The 13866-nt window shown below is 47.5% G+C and overlaps 1 protein-coding gene across 2 annotated transcripts in view; it reads left to right on the top strand.

Annotated features, from left to right (window-relative positions):
* Nucleotides 1-13657, top strand: part of LOC133366484 (C-Jun-amino-terminal kinase-interacting protein 3-like) — a 28218-nt gene extending 14561 nt beyond the window's left edge. For both annotated transcript variants that reach the window (XM_061589636.1, XM_061589635.1), the window contains exons 17-27: nucleotides 300-353; nucleotides 2153-2315; nucleotides 4997-5147; nucleotides 5550-5630; nucleotides 5760-5827; nucleotides 6265-6413; nucleotides 7185-7356; nucleotides 8561-8671; nucleotides 8761-8880; nucleotides 11848-11964; nucleotides 12084-13657. In XM_061589636.1, the coding sequence (XP_061445620.1) occupies nucleotides 300-353; nucleotides 2153-2315; nucleotides 4997-5147; nucleotides 5550-5630; nucleotides 5760-5827; nucleotides 6265-6413; nucleotides 7185-7356; nucleotides 8561-8671; nucleotides 8761-8880; nucleotides 11848-11964; nucleotides 12084-12184 (1287 nt within the window). In that variant the 3' untranslated portion in view covers nucleotides 12185-13657. The remainder of the gene's footprint in view (nucleotides 1-299; nucleotides 354-2152; nucleotides 2316-4996; nucleotides 5148-5549; nucleotides 5631-5759; nucleotides 5828-6264; nucleotides 6414-7184; nucleotides 7357-8560; nucleotides 8672-8760; nucleotides 8881-11847; nucleotides 11965-12083) is intronic.
* The last annotated feature ends 209 nt before the right edge of the window (nucleotides 13658-13866 follow it).

Genomic DNA, 13866 nt, shown 5'->3' with positions numbered 1-13866 from the left:
TCCTTTGAGGGTGGGCTACTCTGTTTTGTATCAGGTGATCCAATTGTATCTGATTCAGATAAGTTCCTAACCCAGTGAAAGATGAGCAGAAGGAGACATTGTCTATGTGGGTAGATACTCTGGGCTCAGAGAAAGCTTAAATGTTATTAAAGTGGCACACTGGTTGGGAATTCCTGTAGCAAAGGCTTCAGATTGTAGGTGGGTTGGGGAGGATGTCATTCCAGTATGAAAAGCTACTCCTAATTAATGACAGGGAGGCGGCAGATCTTCAGGTCATGCTTGCCTGTCTCCCATTATAGCTCTGGTGTGCTGCAGCATCAGTTGGGCCTAAGACTCAAGAAGCACCAGAAACTGTAAGTATTGTTTTTTTTTTTACTCATGCTTAAGAACGCCATCTGTGAAACACTTGCCTGGTTCCTTTTCAGGGGTTTATTTTTTGTGTGGGTGGGCAGGGGAGGTTAATCCAGGCTGCCTTACTTATTATGACCTTCAATTTGGGGGAGGGGGTAGCTGTGTTAATCTCTTGTAGCAAAAACCAATCTGAGAGGGTTGTGGCACTTTAAAGGCTAACAAATTTATTACAGCATAAGCTTTCACAGACTCAAGCCCACTTCATCAGATGCAAGAAGTGCCAGGTACAGTAGGGCCCCACTCATACAGCAGGTTCCATTCCAAGCCCCTGCTGAAAAGTGAAAACCGCCAGAAAGTGGGGCCCTACTCAGCTGTAGTGCGGGAGCTCCCAACCCTACAGCTGATTGCAATCAGCTGTAGCGCGGGGAGCTCCAGCTGCATTCCAGCTGACAGCGATCAGCTGACAGGGATCAGCTCTAGTGCGAGAGCTCCCCACGCTCCAGCTGATTGCGTGCTCCAGCTGATTGCGTGCTCCAGCTGATTGCGTGCTCCAGCTGATTGCGTGCTCCAGCTGATTGCGTGCTCCAGCTGATTGCGTGCTCCAGCTGATTGCGTGCTCCAGCTGATTGCGTGCTCCAGCTGATTGCGTGCTCCAGCTGATTGCGTGCTCCAGCTGATTGCGTGCTCCAGCTGATTGCGTGCTCCAGCTGATTGCGTGCTCCAGCTGATTGCGTGCTCCAGCTGATTGCGTGCTCCAGCTGACAGGAATGAGCTGTAGCGCACGAGCTCCCTGTGCAACAGCTGATCGCCCCGCTGGCACTGCCTTATTAGCAGAATGCCAACAAGCAGGGCCCTACTGTATATAAAGAAGAAAATGGTAAGGTGGGAGTGGAATGACAATGAGATGCAAAAATTACAGTCAGTGATTATTGGAGCTTAAATATATGTTAAATAGGCTCACTTTTAACCTTTTACAGTAGCAGATTGGAGATAGTTGATGAGGTGATTGTATTAACATCTTTAGTGGGACAAGAAACTGTCATAGGTATCCTGGCATTGGTAAGCTAATTAACAGCTTTAGAGTGATTTGTGCCCCTCAACCAGTTAGTGTTTTTTTCCACGGGGACTTCTCACTATTTTGTTTTGCTCTGATGCCTTTTTGATTTCTTTGATGTTTTTATCATTGTTACATAATAACAAATAAATAATAATAATAAATAATAATAAATAAGCTTTTATCGTAAGCTTATTTAGGCATTTGTTTTATTTTTGTAATTTACTTATTGGAAAACCGGCAGCGGTTGCCGTTTGGGGTTCTGTTGGGGAACAATCTTAACTCAGTTTCTCTTCTATGGCCTTGCAAATTTAAGTCCAGAAGCATGACTTGTCCACCCACATTTTTGATGTGCTGGCTGATGAGCATGCATCTTGTAGCACAGAAGTAGGGAGCCTTTGGTCCTCCAGGTGTTGCTGATCTATAATTCCCTTCATCCCTGGCCATTGGCCATGTTTCAACAATATTGGGAGGGTCAAAGGTTCCCCCACACCTGATGTGGCACATGGTGAACCTGAACACAGAATGGGATGGGAGGGGGAGGGGGAGAGAGAGAGAACAAATGCTTCCCCAGTGCATGTACATCTCCTTGCCTGGTTGACCCAAGCATGTGTATGATGCCCGCTGAAAGGTAAAAATAAGCACCAAGATTAAAGTTTAGGAATTGTGAGGAGCAGCATAAAAGGGAGGGAGGCTGGTTCAAAGATCCAATGATTTGCTGAGTGCTCCATTTCTCTCCCTCTATAGGGCTCCTCTCCTCAGTATTTCACAGACAGTTCTTGGCTGTGGGTGGCTTCTGGGACGCACTCTGCAAGTGAAGTGACTCTCTTTGATGCCCAGAACCCAAACCAGCTCCTGGAACATTTTGTGCTGCCTGGAGTTCACGTCCTCTCCATTGCATGTGTACCTGGTCAGTGCAAAAAAAGAGAATGGGGGCATTTGGGAGCAGAGGTGTTATAAGGCCCTGGGGGTCCAGAGTTGCCTTGTGTCTTTGGCTCTGGGCCCCAGATTTCCTGTCCACCGCTTCCCCCCCCCAAAGTAAACAATTTTTAAAACTTGGCTTATAGAAAAGATTTCCCTCCGAAAGTCAGTCCAACTTTGCATTTCTTCATAGTAGCATATACAAATTTGCATTAAAAGCTTATGCTCAGAGTCTTTTAATGACCTAGCAACATTCCTGTTTGGGAGGAATGAAATCAGGACCTGAGGAGGTCAGATTGTAAAGGCTGACCACAAGGGGGCGAGGGTGTGTGAATTAAGAGACAGTATAAAACTCTGTAGTTGATGCACCCCTTCATTTAAAATATATTTACTTGCATACAGTTTCTTCAAATGAAAACTTGCAATCTGGATTACATGAATTTTGTTTTTTACAATATGTATGTTTATGTGTGAACTGAGTAATGGGATTTCACTTTGTTTTAAGGGTAGCTTTTTGTGTTGCACAGTTTTTTTGGCAAAAGCTGAAGAGGGGGACTCTAGCTCAAACCTTTATGTGCCCTTACACAGGGCTCTCTCTGTCCCTCTCTCTCTCTCTCTCCAGTTCGGCTCCACCCTTTCCCTCCATCTGTAATATTTTACTATGGGGAGGATCTAGTTGTTGGGCCTCTGGAATACTGACCAATGTGCTGCTTTTTACCTCCTGACCATTATTGTGTTTGCCTGTTTTTTTAATTGTAGCACTCTACTTTTTTATTATGAAGTTACTTCCTTCTCTTTTGTCTGATTTTTATCTCTTTATGACTCTTTCATCTCATTGTCTGGTGTATATGGTCTACACCTTTGATCCTCTCAATAGCCCTATAAGGTAGGCTAAGACAGAGTGTGACTGGCTCACAGTCAACAGATGAGCTTCAAGGCTGAGTGTGGATTTGAGCTTGTTCGGTGTTGGCTACTCTGAGTAGTACTCACTGCCTAAGGTCTCTGGCAAAGGTCTTTCCCAGCCCTGCCACCTGCAGTCCCTCAACTGGAGATACGAGAGATTGGATCTGGGTCTTTTTATTCGTGCAAAGTGTGTGCTACATTCCTGAATTATGGCTCCACCCTAGGAACAAAGTCTGCACAAACAAGACCAGCAAATAAGGCATTGTGCTGCAATTGATAGTTGTAGAAGAGGACAGGTTTTTTTAAAAAGGCATATTTGCAGAAACAGCCTTATGTGATGACCTTGCATATGCAGGCTTTATCCTTGAGGAAGAACAGTCACCCATGAGTGGCTTATATCCTTGTTACCTGCCCACCCATGACATCTGCTTCTTCAGTTATATCAGCTGACCAAGGTCTCCTGCTCCTGCACATGATTGCCACTGTGGGAGTTGCTGGGATCTGTCTATGGCTGCCCAGGAGCCACTGTGCTGCAGGTTGCAACCTTTATCCCCATCAACAGCTACTTTATTGTACTAACTAGCCCTTGGCTTTGACAACAACCACTTTCTTAATGAAGAACCTTCTGGACAGACTCCACCCACCCCAGGCTGACAATTAAATCTTTCTGGGCAGGAAGGAATATACATAAAAAGGGCTTCCTTTTTCTAGCTGAGCCTGGCTTGAGTAACATGGTCTTCCTGAGGTCTAGAGTGATAACTGCGTTCTGGCTTGTGCTTTGGTCTTGACCCCTGGGTTAGTCTTCTGGCCCAACTTCCTAATTTCCCCTCCATTCCCAACCTGCTTTTAAGTCCTTACGCTTGGCTTGCTCCTCAGTCCTGCCTTCCCGTTTGTCTTTTTGGTCCTGCTTTTTTTGGTTCTAATCATTAGCTTTGTGTCATAGCCTGTGCCCTAAATCTTTGCATGGCCTTTACCCTCTTTTAATCCTAGTTCCTAACTGCTTTAAGTACACGAAACAGCATTTGCCGCACACCCATGGGAACAGAGAGCCTATATGTTACTCTGTAAAGGCACCAGGTTGATATTCTTGAGCTGCTTCAAAAGACAATTGATTTTGGGATGGAGTTGAGTGTCATTTGAGACTTTGTAGCAGGGTGGGGAACCTCTTGGCCCACCAGGGGATACAATTTGGTCCATGAGGCCGCTTTTCCAAAATCATGCCCACCTGTCAATCAGCTGATGTCATTACGATGGGTGGGTGATGTCAGCTGATGGGCAGGAGGCAGGGCTCAATTCTGTGTTGGTTGCAGCCACCAGTTTCCCACAGGGAACAGGCACACTCAGCCAAAGCAGCATAATTTAACCCCCCCAACAGTTTATGGAGGGATTAAATCCTGCCCAGATTCTCCTGCAGAAAACAGGAGTGAGCTTTCTGCTCATCAGCTGATGAGGAGAGTTCAGTCCTGCTCAGTGCTGCTTTGCTGGTTACTGCCTCCTCCACCCCACCCCACAGACCAACTTTGACAGATGGGTGGGACTGCCTGCCTATTAGTCACCTGACATTGTTATGGTGTCAGACAATTGACAGATTGGTGGCCGCACCCACCTGTCCAAGTTGGCCTGTGGGGTGGGTCTAGATTAAGATCTAGCCTGCTGGGTCATAAAGGTTCCCCACGCCTGCCTTAAAGAGTTGCCTTGCAGGGTCTCCAGTTGTTTCTCTGCTCCCTGACAAGGTTGTTTTGCCTTCTCTTGATCACTTCTCCCTAGGCCTTGCTATGCCTGGTGAGGAGAGCCCTGAGCTGGAGCCAGAGATCCTTGAAGACCCCCTGGCGCCTGAGTCTGACAGTGAGGATGAAACCCTGGAGATGGAGGCAGTTGGCACAGAACCCACCGTGTGGTTTGGGACCCAGGAGGGCTGGTGAGACCTACAGAGTTGAGTGGGGAAGAAACAGAGGTGGGGGGCAGGAAGGTTGTGCTGCAAAACCCCATTCCTGAATTGATTGCTATCAGATTCACTGAGCCTCTTCCTGCCCCCACCAACTTCACCCACCAATACCTCCTTTGAAGGGTCGGGGGGTATCTTTTCTTGTTGTTCCTGCTGGCCACCATTGCCCTGCCTGCTGTATTTGAGGGTCCCTTGGTGTGCCACCATGTTTATTTACCCTGAGCATGCCCAGTGGCCTTGGGAAACATGACAGCAGGAAATGAAATGCTGGTTGCCAACGAGAGCCGCTGCTGTGTGGAAAGCAGGTTGGAGCCTGTGCTGGGGGCCGGGCTTGGGCCGTTGCACTCTTGGGAGCTCCCTTTCTTTTCTCCGTAGCATTTATATTCACTCTGCCAAGACTGACTGGCGACGCTGCCAGGGCAAAGTGCAGCTGAAAGATGCCATCCACTGCATCGTGTGAGTATGCAGCTGTCTATCGCTCCTTCTCTGAAGGCTGGAGAACTCCATTCCGTATCCCTAGTGATCATTGCCTGCCTTTCCATGCTTCAAACTTCTCTTATCTTAGTCTTCTGTTTTTGGTCTCAGCCACACCCAGGGCCGTGTAGCAGCCACATTAGGGGATGGATCTCTGGCCATTTTCCATCGAAACACAGGTACGCCTTGCTCCTATAATCTAGCACAGTGGGGAAGAGAGCCTGGCTGGGAGTCCAGAGTCTGTCAGTTCAAATCCCTGCTCGTGTCTCCTGTGTGTCAAGGGCCAACTAAAGATCACCCCCACAGTGAGTGGCTCAGGGGTTACGTGCCCTGCCCCCTGTGGGCAAGCTGCATAGTCCCAAGGAGCCCAGTTGCCCCCCAGCTGGCAGTTGTGGACAAGGAAGGGGCTGGCTTGTGCAGCTGTGGCAAGCTGAGTGGGCCCTAGCCAGCTGGGGAGGACTAGCCTCAGAGGGAGGCAATGGTAACCCCCCTCTGAATCCCTATTCATAGGGTCGCCATAAGTCGGGATCGACTTGAAGGCAGCGCATAATCCCTTCCTGCCTCACCTTCCCATGGTTCAGGTGTTCTGTTTCACCTAATCCCCGTCTTCCCTCAGTGAGGAACTGGGATCTGCGCTCCGCACGCCTGGTTGACTTGGGACGGCCACGGCGCTCCATTCGTTGTGCCATCCCTGTGCTTGATCGGCTATGGTGTGGATATGGCAACAGAGTCTATGTACTGGATCCTCGCACTGCTCGCATCCAGGTGAGCTTCCCAGGGTGTGAGGCAGTGGCTGAAACCCACAGAGGCTGATGTAGCCAGTTTAAACTGTATAAATGGGACCTTGAGCTGGCCAGGATTGTAGGGATCTGATTAGCTTATTGGTATTAGAACAAGATCTTGGGGAGAACTAGTTGGTGAATTCATTTTGGCTGTTCATATTGAAATGGGTGGATCCCAAGAAACAATTGCTGAAGTGTAAAAAGGTCAGTGTTGCAGTAATATAGTTTTCAGCAAAGCGTCCATGCTGGGGGAAAGAGACCACCCTTTTAGAGGCTTAGCTCAGTGCAGGGACACCTGCTTCGCATGCAAAATATTCCAGGTTCAGTCCTGGCATCTCCAGAAAGGACTGGGAAAGACCTTTACCAGAAACCTTGGAGAGCCCCTGACAGCCCAAGTAGACAACAGTGAGCTAGATGGACCATTGGTCTGATTTGGTACAAGGCAGCTTTCCTACAAGAGCCGATCCCTAAATGTTGTGATCTCTGGAGCGCAGGTGGTGGAACAGCAGAATCTGGTCAGCTCTTCTGAGATCAACCTGATGAGGAAGCAGGATAGGGAGAGTGGGATCTATTGTAAGGGGAGCTCTATAAGTTCTCAGAGGTCTATGGAGTAAGGAAATAAGACCCTGCAGCCTCAGTTCTAGTTGGAATAACTCGGAGCAGTATTGAGATCCAATATCTAGATTGAAATGGGGGGGATGTCATTGAATCCAGCTGCCTGCTGCAACCTGCTTTCTTCTTCTTCTTCCCCCAGAGGTACTTTGAGGTGACGTCGCACCCTGAAAGCCAAGTGCGGCACATGGCAGCAGCTGGCAACGGCATCTGGGTCTCGGTTCGGCTGGAGTCCACTCTGCGCCTCCTCCATGCTGAGACCGGGCAGCCGCTGCAGGAAGTGGAGCTGGGACCCTACATCAGCCGCCTGCTTGGTGAGTGGCAGGAGCCATCACGGCCTTGCGGCTTTTGCTTGTACTAACCTTGGACACTCAGTGGAATGGTGGACGGTGCAGCATATACACCATCCGGTGTCCAGGAAGGAGCAGGCAAGGCAACCCAACACAAGGCTGTGTTGGGTTGGCCACAGACAGATCTGGGCAGAGAAGAGCGAAAAAGCAGGCTACTGGGAGAATGTCCTGGACTGGATGTTTCTCTGAGGCCAGGAAGCTTTTAGTATAGGTACAGGGACAAGGGGGCTGTGCAGCACTAGTTGGAGTTAGAGGCCCATGAGTCGTAGGTCACATCCACACCATACATTTAAAGCAGTGTCATTCCACTTAAATAGTCATGGCGTCCCCCATAGCATCCTGGGAACTGTAATTTGTTAAGGGTGCTGAGAACTATTAGGAGACCACTATTCCCCTCACAGAACTACTGTTCTCAGATACCCTTAGAAGAGGGATTGATAACTACTCTGAAAATTGTGGCTCTGTAAGGGGAATAAGGGGTCTCCTGACAACTCTCAGCACCCTTCACAAAATGACAATTCCCAGGATGTTTTTGAGGAAGCCATGATAGGTAAAGTGGTATAATAGCCCTTTAATGTAAGGTGCAGATGTGACCATAAGGTTCCCATACAATTGTGCCCTGAGAGATGCATGCAGGGGAATTCTGCTGCTTTCCTGGCTACCTATTGTGGGTCAACATCAGTTTGGGTTGTGGGCAGCAGTCTGAGGTGAGTCAGGAGCTGTCAAACCAGCTAATAGTCCAAGGAGTAAGTCAGAAATGGAGGACAAAGTAAGAGGCAGGCCATTGAGAAGCAAGCCAGAAGTCAGGACTGAAGAATAGCAGAGAACACAGAAACATGCCAGAATTCAGGAAGATATTGGAACAGGAAGCCGACTTATTCCTGCCCAGGAGGATCTAATGGCCAGCCTGGGTAGGCAGAATCAACCCTGAGCCTGGGAGAATTTCACTGTGAAGCTGCCACTTGCAGTTCATTAGCTCACCACAGGGGGCAGCTGTCCACAGATCCCAGCAGCTCCTGTCAGTGAGCCCAAACCCTTGACCTATTTATGGACATAAATAACTTGAGTCTGTTAGAGCTGATGCCGGGTGCAGGTTTGGGTGCTGCCCCTGTGTGTTTAATGTAGGGACTTCTCCTTAATGCTCTCTTTCCTCCCCAACTCTCTTCAGGGCCAAATAGTCTTAGTTTAGCCATGAACATCTCAGCACTTGGTGCTTTTGGGAAGCGGCTGTGGGTTGGCACGTCTGGTGGCACCATTATTTCTCTGCCCTTCATCTCAGGTGAGAATCTGTGTGGGTAATGATGGCGGCAAGAGTATGCATAGCACTGCCCCCTGCTGGCTATTTCTGTGAATTTTCTCTTCTTACAGAATTTGCTGGAAGCTCAGAATCTTCCTCACCCACTGGTACCCCTTACTGTGCCATGGAGCAAGCACAGATCAGCTACCATGGGCATCGTGATGCTGTTCGCTTCTTTATCTCAGTCCCAGGTAACCGACAGGGAAAGCTTGATGCTCATTCCTTGAGTCTTTGGGAGATAGAGCTTAGCAGTTTAAAAATTGAGGAAAAACTAAGAGCCAAGAATCCAAAGCTGCTATTGCTGCTATGTAATATTTATATAGTGCCATTGGTGTGATCAACACTTTGTAGCAGGGTAGAGAACCTATGGCCCTCCAGATGTTGCTGAACTACAGCTCCCATCACCTCTGGCAATTGGCCATACTTGCTAGGGCAGATGGGAGCTGTAGTTCAGCAACATCTGGAAGGTTGTAAGTTCCCCACCCATTCTTACAGAGTTTTGTATACAGGCCCCGCCCTGAGGAACTTACAATGTAAAATTGGACATAGGAAATAACAGGGAAGGAGAGGGAAGCCGGAAGCAAGGGAAACAAGGAAGCAGTATGTGGTTATTTTGGCCTGTTGAAAACAACAGGACAGGGATAAGTGCAAAGTAGGGAAAAGAAATCAAGTGCACAGTTATAAAATGGGAGATACTTGGCTCAGCAATACTCATGTGAGAAGGACCTTGGAATTGTTGTTGATCACAAGCTGAATATGAGCCAGTGGTGTGATGTGGTTGCAAAAAAGGCAAATGATTTCTTAGGCTGCATTAGTGGAAGTATAGTTTCCAAATCATGTGAAGTACTAGTTCCCCTCTGTTTGGCACTGGTTAAGGCCTCATCTTAAGTACTGCATCCAGTTCTGGACACCACATTTGGAAGGATGCAGACAAACTGGAACAGGTTCAGAGAAGGGCAATGAGGATGATCAGAGGACTGGAAACAAAGCCCTATGAGGAGAGACTGAAAGAACTGGGCATGTTTAGCCTTGAGAAGAGAAGACTGAGGAGAAAAATGATAGCACTCTTCAAGTACTTGAAAGGCTGTCACATGGAGGAGGGCCAGGATCTCTTCTTGATCATCCCAGAGTACAGGATATGGGATATTGGGCTCAAATTACAGGAAGCCGGATTTCAGCTGAACATCAGGAAAAACTTCCTAACTGTTAGCGCGGTATGACAATGGAACCAATGACCTAGGGAGGTGGTGGGCTCTCCAACACTGGAGGCATTCAAGAGGCAGCTGCACAGCCACCTGTCGGGTGTGCTTTAAGTTGGATTCCTGCATCAAGCAGGGGGTTGGACTCGATGGCTTACAGACACCTTCCAACTCTCCTATTCTATTATTCTAATTATAAGCTATGAGTTATAGTGGGCGGTAGGAGCTAGGGATTGTACCAAAGGGTTCATGGAAAAGATGGGTTTGCGGGAGGAATTTGAAGCTACTAAGAAGGATCATGCAGGTGTTCTGGGGAGGAAGTTCCAATTATCCTGGATAGCAAAGGACAAAGGGCAGAGTTTTCTGTGTGGTGATCCTGCTCCCTTTTGTGATCTGATGGCGGACACTGCTGGTACTCCAGTGTCCCTCTGAAAAGCCACTTTTTTGTGACTCAGGTAAAATGTTGCTTTCTGGTTTTTATTTATTAATTACACCTTTATCCCAGAAAAAGAGAAAGACCAAACAAGAGATGGATTGGAAGCCACAAACCTGAACTTACAAGATCTGAACAGGGTGGTTCATGACAGATGCTATTGGAGGTTGCTGATTCATAGGGTTGCCATAAGTCATAATCGACCTGAAGGCACACAACAATCCCACTTTTCCTCCAAGGAGTTCAAGATGGTGTATGTGGCTCGCCACCACCAGCCCACTTTTATCCTCCCAACAACCCTGTGGAGTAGGTTAGGCTGGAGAGCTGGTGACTGGCACAAGAATACCCAGTGAGCTTCACGGCCAAATGGGGATTTGAAACTGGATCTCCCTGGTCCTAGTTCAGTACTCTTACCACTATACTACACTGGCTGCCAAAGACTATAAGCCATGATAGCCATGAATGGGCTCCCCGTGTTCAGAGACAGGGTGATCCCAGTCATGGTGTGGAGCCATCTGTGTTGCTGTGGCTGCTGCAGCTGCTTACCTGGCTGGGGCAAAGTCACACAGCCACACAGTGCAGCGGGCCACCAATCTGGTGCTTCTCCTGGTACACCCACGTGGCCCTGTCCTCTCTGCAGCCTCAGCCCTATCCAGTTAAGCAGCAGCAACACCAGTCTGGGAAGGTGGCTTTACAGCTCTGCCCCACCACATGCACCGCTACTGGATGATTCATAAAGTAAGTTTTAAAATAAAACAACAGCAATAGCAATGAAACTGTTAAAATCAGTAGAATAGTTAGCAGCAGCAGAGTGAAAAACTGTATTTGCAGTGTTTAGAATACTCTTCCTTCAGTACTTAAAATATAACCCATTCAAATGTGACAGAACAAAAGTATCTTACCCTGATTCTTTTTTTAAAAAAATGAAGTAGGTATCAGGCAAGCTGCTTTGGGGAGGGTGTTTCACAACCAGGACACCACTGATGAAAACAAACTCTTCTTTGTTGCCGCTTGATCTCCAGTGGCACTTCAGGAAGGTGCTCAGTGGAAGATCTTAACATTTGAGCAGATTGATATGGAAGAAAGTGGTCCCTAAGATACTAGGATCTCTAGTCATGAAGGGCTTTCAGGGTTAAAACCAGCACGTTCAGTTGAATTAAGCAGTGAACTGGTAACCAGTGTACATTTTTCAAAAGTACTAAAATATGTTCCAAGCAAGCCAATCTAATTAAAAGTCTAGCAGCTATATTTTGAACTAATTTTGTAGGTTCCAAGCAGTTGTCAAGGGCAGCCCCATGTGCAGTGCATCATGGTAGTCCAAATGGGATGTTACTGGAGCATGGATCACAGTAGCCAGCCAGACTATCACTGTCTATGAGAGGGTTAGAAAACTTGCTCTTTAAAAAAAAAATCTTTTAAAAGAGATTCTATGATAGTGGAATCTGTTGGAATACACATAACTCTGACACAGGAATGATTGACATAAATATGAACTTAAGCTCTGTCATCTTTTTTGTTTCCTTTAGGATGTATGAATCCATCCTCTCCTGAGGTCACCAAGGAATTGCACAGCCAAGACATGCCAAGCAAACCTTGCAGCTTGGTGCTTAGTGGAGGGGAGGGATATATTAATCTCCGCATAGGTACGCATGTTACTTGACAGTTGGGGGAATGTGGAGACAGGATGTGGGATCTCAGTAGGAACAGGAATGCCAGCACCAGGTATAATGTTTTTGGCCCACTCTTTTTCCTCCATACCCAGGAGATGACACAGATGACCGCTATGGCGACTTGCTGCTCCTAAACCCACGCTTACGTCGAACTGAACGAAGCCATCTCATTGTCTGGCAGGTGCAAGCCTGAGGCTATGGTGGTGGGCACAACCACTATTTTAGGGTGGAATGGCACCGTTCTGGCCTACGAGGGGATTGCACAATTCATAGATGCTGGTGTTGTCTTCCCATCACTATCTCCTGCCCTCTTTCCCCATGTGGTTAACCCTCGGGTGTCTGTAGGGTTGGGGTAATGACTTTTGCAGTGTTTTCAGGCTGATGATTGTGGAGAACATCAGAATGCCAGGATCTGTTTTGTGAACAGGCTCGATGAAGGGATCTGCAACTGGTGGTTCCTCTGGCCCTCCTTTTATCATTGTTTCCACTGCTTTGAAATGGGAGCAGTGTGCCACTTTGCAATATGTTGGTCTACTGCTATATGGACTAGTTCCACATCAAATCCTGCTGTGTTAACTCCTCCTTGTGCTGTGCAGCAGCATACCTCTTATGGCCCAGGTGGTTGGGAGCTAAGAAGATACAGTTTCCCAGGTAATGTTAGAATGGCAGAGGCCTCTATTACTAGTTGGGAATGAAGAAAGTAGGTCCAGTGAGTTGGAACCCAAAAGGCTGAGAACCAGGACTCCTGGGGTTTCTTTGCAAAAGGAGCAGCATCCAAGTGCATTGGAGTTACAACTCTTCCCATTTCTGGCTCCCACTTTTGAGTGTGATTTCCTGATGCACTTTTGATTCTACGGGTTGGGACAGGAGGACAAGACACAGAATCTAGAACTACTGGCACAGAATTGTTGAAGACTGTCAGTGTAAACCGCAGCACTACTTGGAGAAACCTGAAGGGGGAGCTCTCTTTCCTGCTGTGCTGCCTTCACTTTGGAAGTCAAATATTGATTGGTTGGTTCCTGGTGCTGTTGTGTTAACCAGATCCTGGCTGCAGCTTTGGAATGATGCTGGGGCCAGCCAGCCAGGGCTGTGGAGTCGGTACGCCATACCTTCGACTCCGACTCCTCTATTTTTCTACTGTCCGACTCTGACTCCATCCAAAATTGCTTCCGACTCCAACTCCACGACTCCACCTCCACAGCCCTGGAAAGCACTGTAAATGTCTTTTTAAATTGGAAGCTCTCGTAGGAGCATTTTTATCGCTGCCTGAATATGCGCTGATCTTGACATCACAGCGTTTGTCTTCATCTGGGTCCTGTGTCATACACTGACACACAAAATGTTTTCCATCTTGAGTTGTGGTGAAATGCTCAACTACAGCTGACTTCATGGGAAGCTTCTTTGACATTGTGAATTTATATTTTAAAAAATTTGTCAATCAAAATTTATTTTGAAGTCTGAGTCGGTACATTTCTACCGACTCTGACTCCAACTCCACCCAAAATTGACTCCGCCTCCACAGCCTGCAGCCAGGGCACCTGCCTTGCTATTAGTTTCTCAGGGTTGCTGTTTGTTTGTCTGTCTCAGTAAGGGTGAGTGTCTCTGGCAGCATCTCAGGATCTATTTCTGTGGGTTGGTTTCTCAATAAAGCTATTTATTATTATTATTATTACTACTACTACTCTCTATCAGGTTGCACAGGAACTGGATAGGGGGGCTTCCTCAAGACAGCACATACAACAATTTGCAAAATAAGGCTAAAGCCTCTGTTCTTCTAATGCAGCTGAGTGGGGTAGCCACTTACACATTGCCAGAAAAGAAGGCAAAGGAGGATACAATTTGTGTAAAATATGCATATACTAATCTGTGTAAGTG

Source organism: Rhineura floridana, chromosome 11 (genome assembly GCF_030035675.1).
Source record: "Rhineura floridana isolate rRhiFlo1 chromosome 11, rRhiFlo1.hap2, whole genome shotgun sequence".
Taxonomy (NCBI): Eukaryota; Metazoa; Chordata; class Lepidosauria; order Squamata; family Rhineuridae; genus Rhineura; species Rhineura floridana.
The sequence above is the reverse complement of the archived record's forward strand: the minus strand, read 5'-3'. Positions and strand labels throughout refer to the sequence as shown.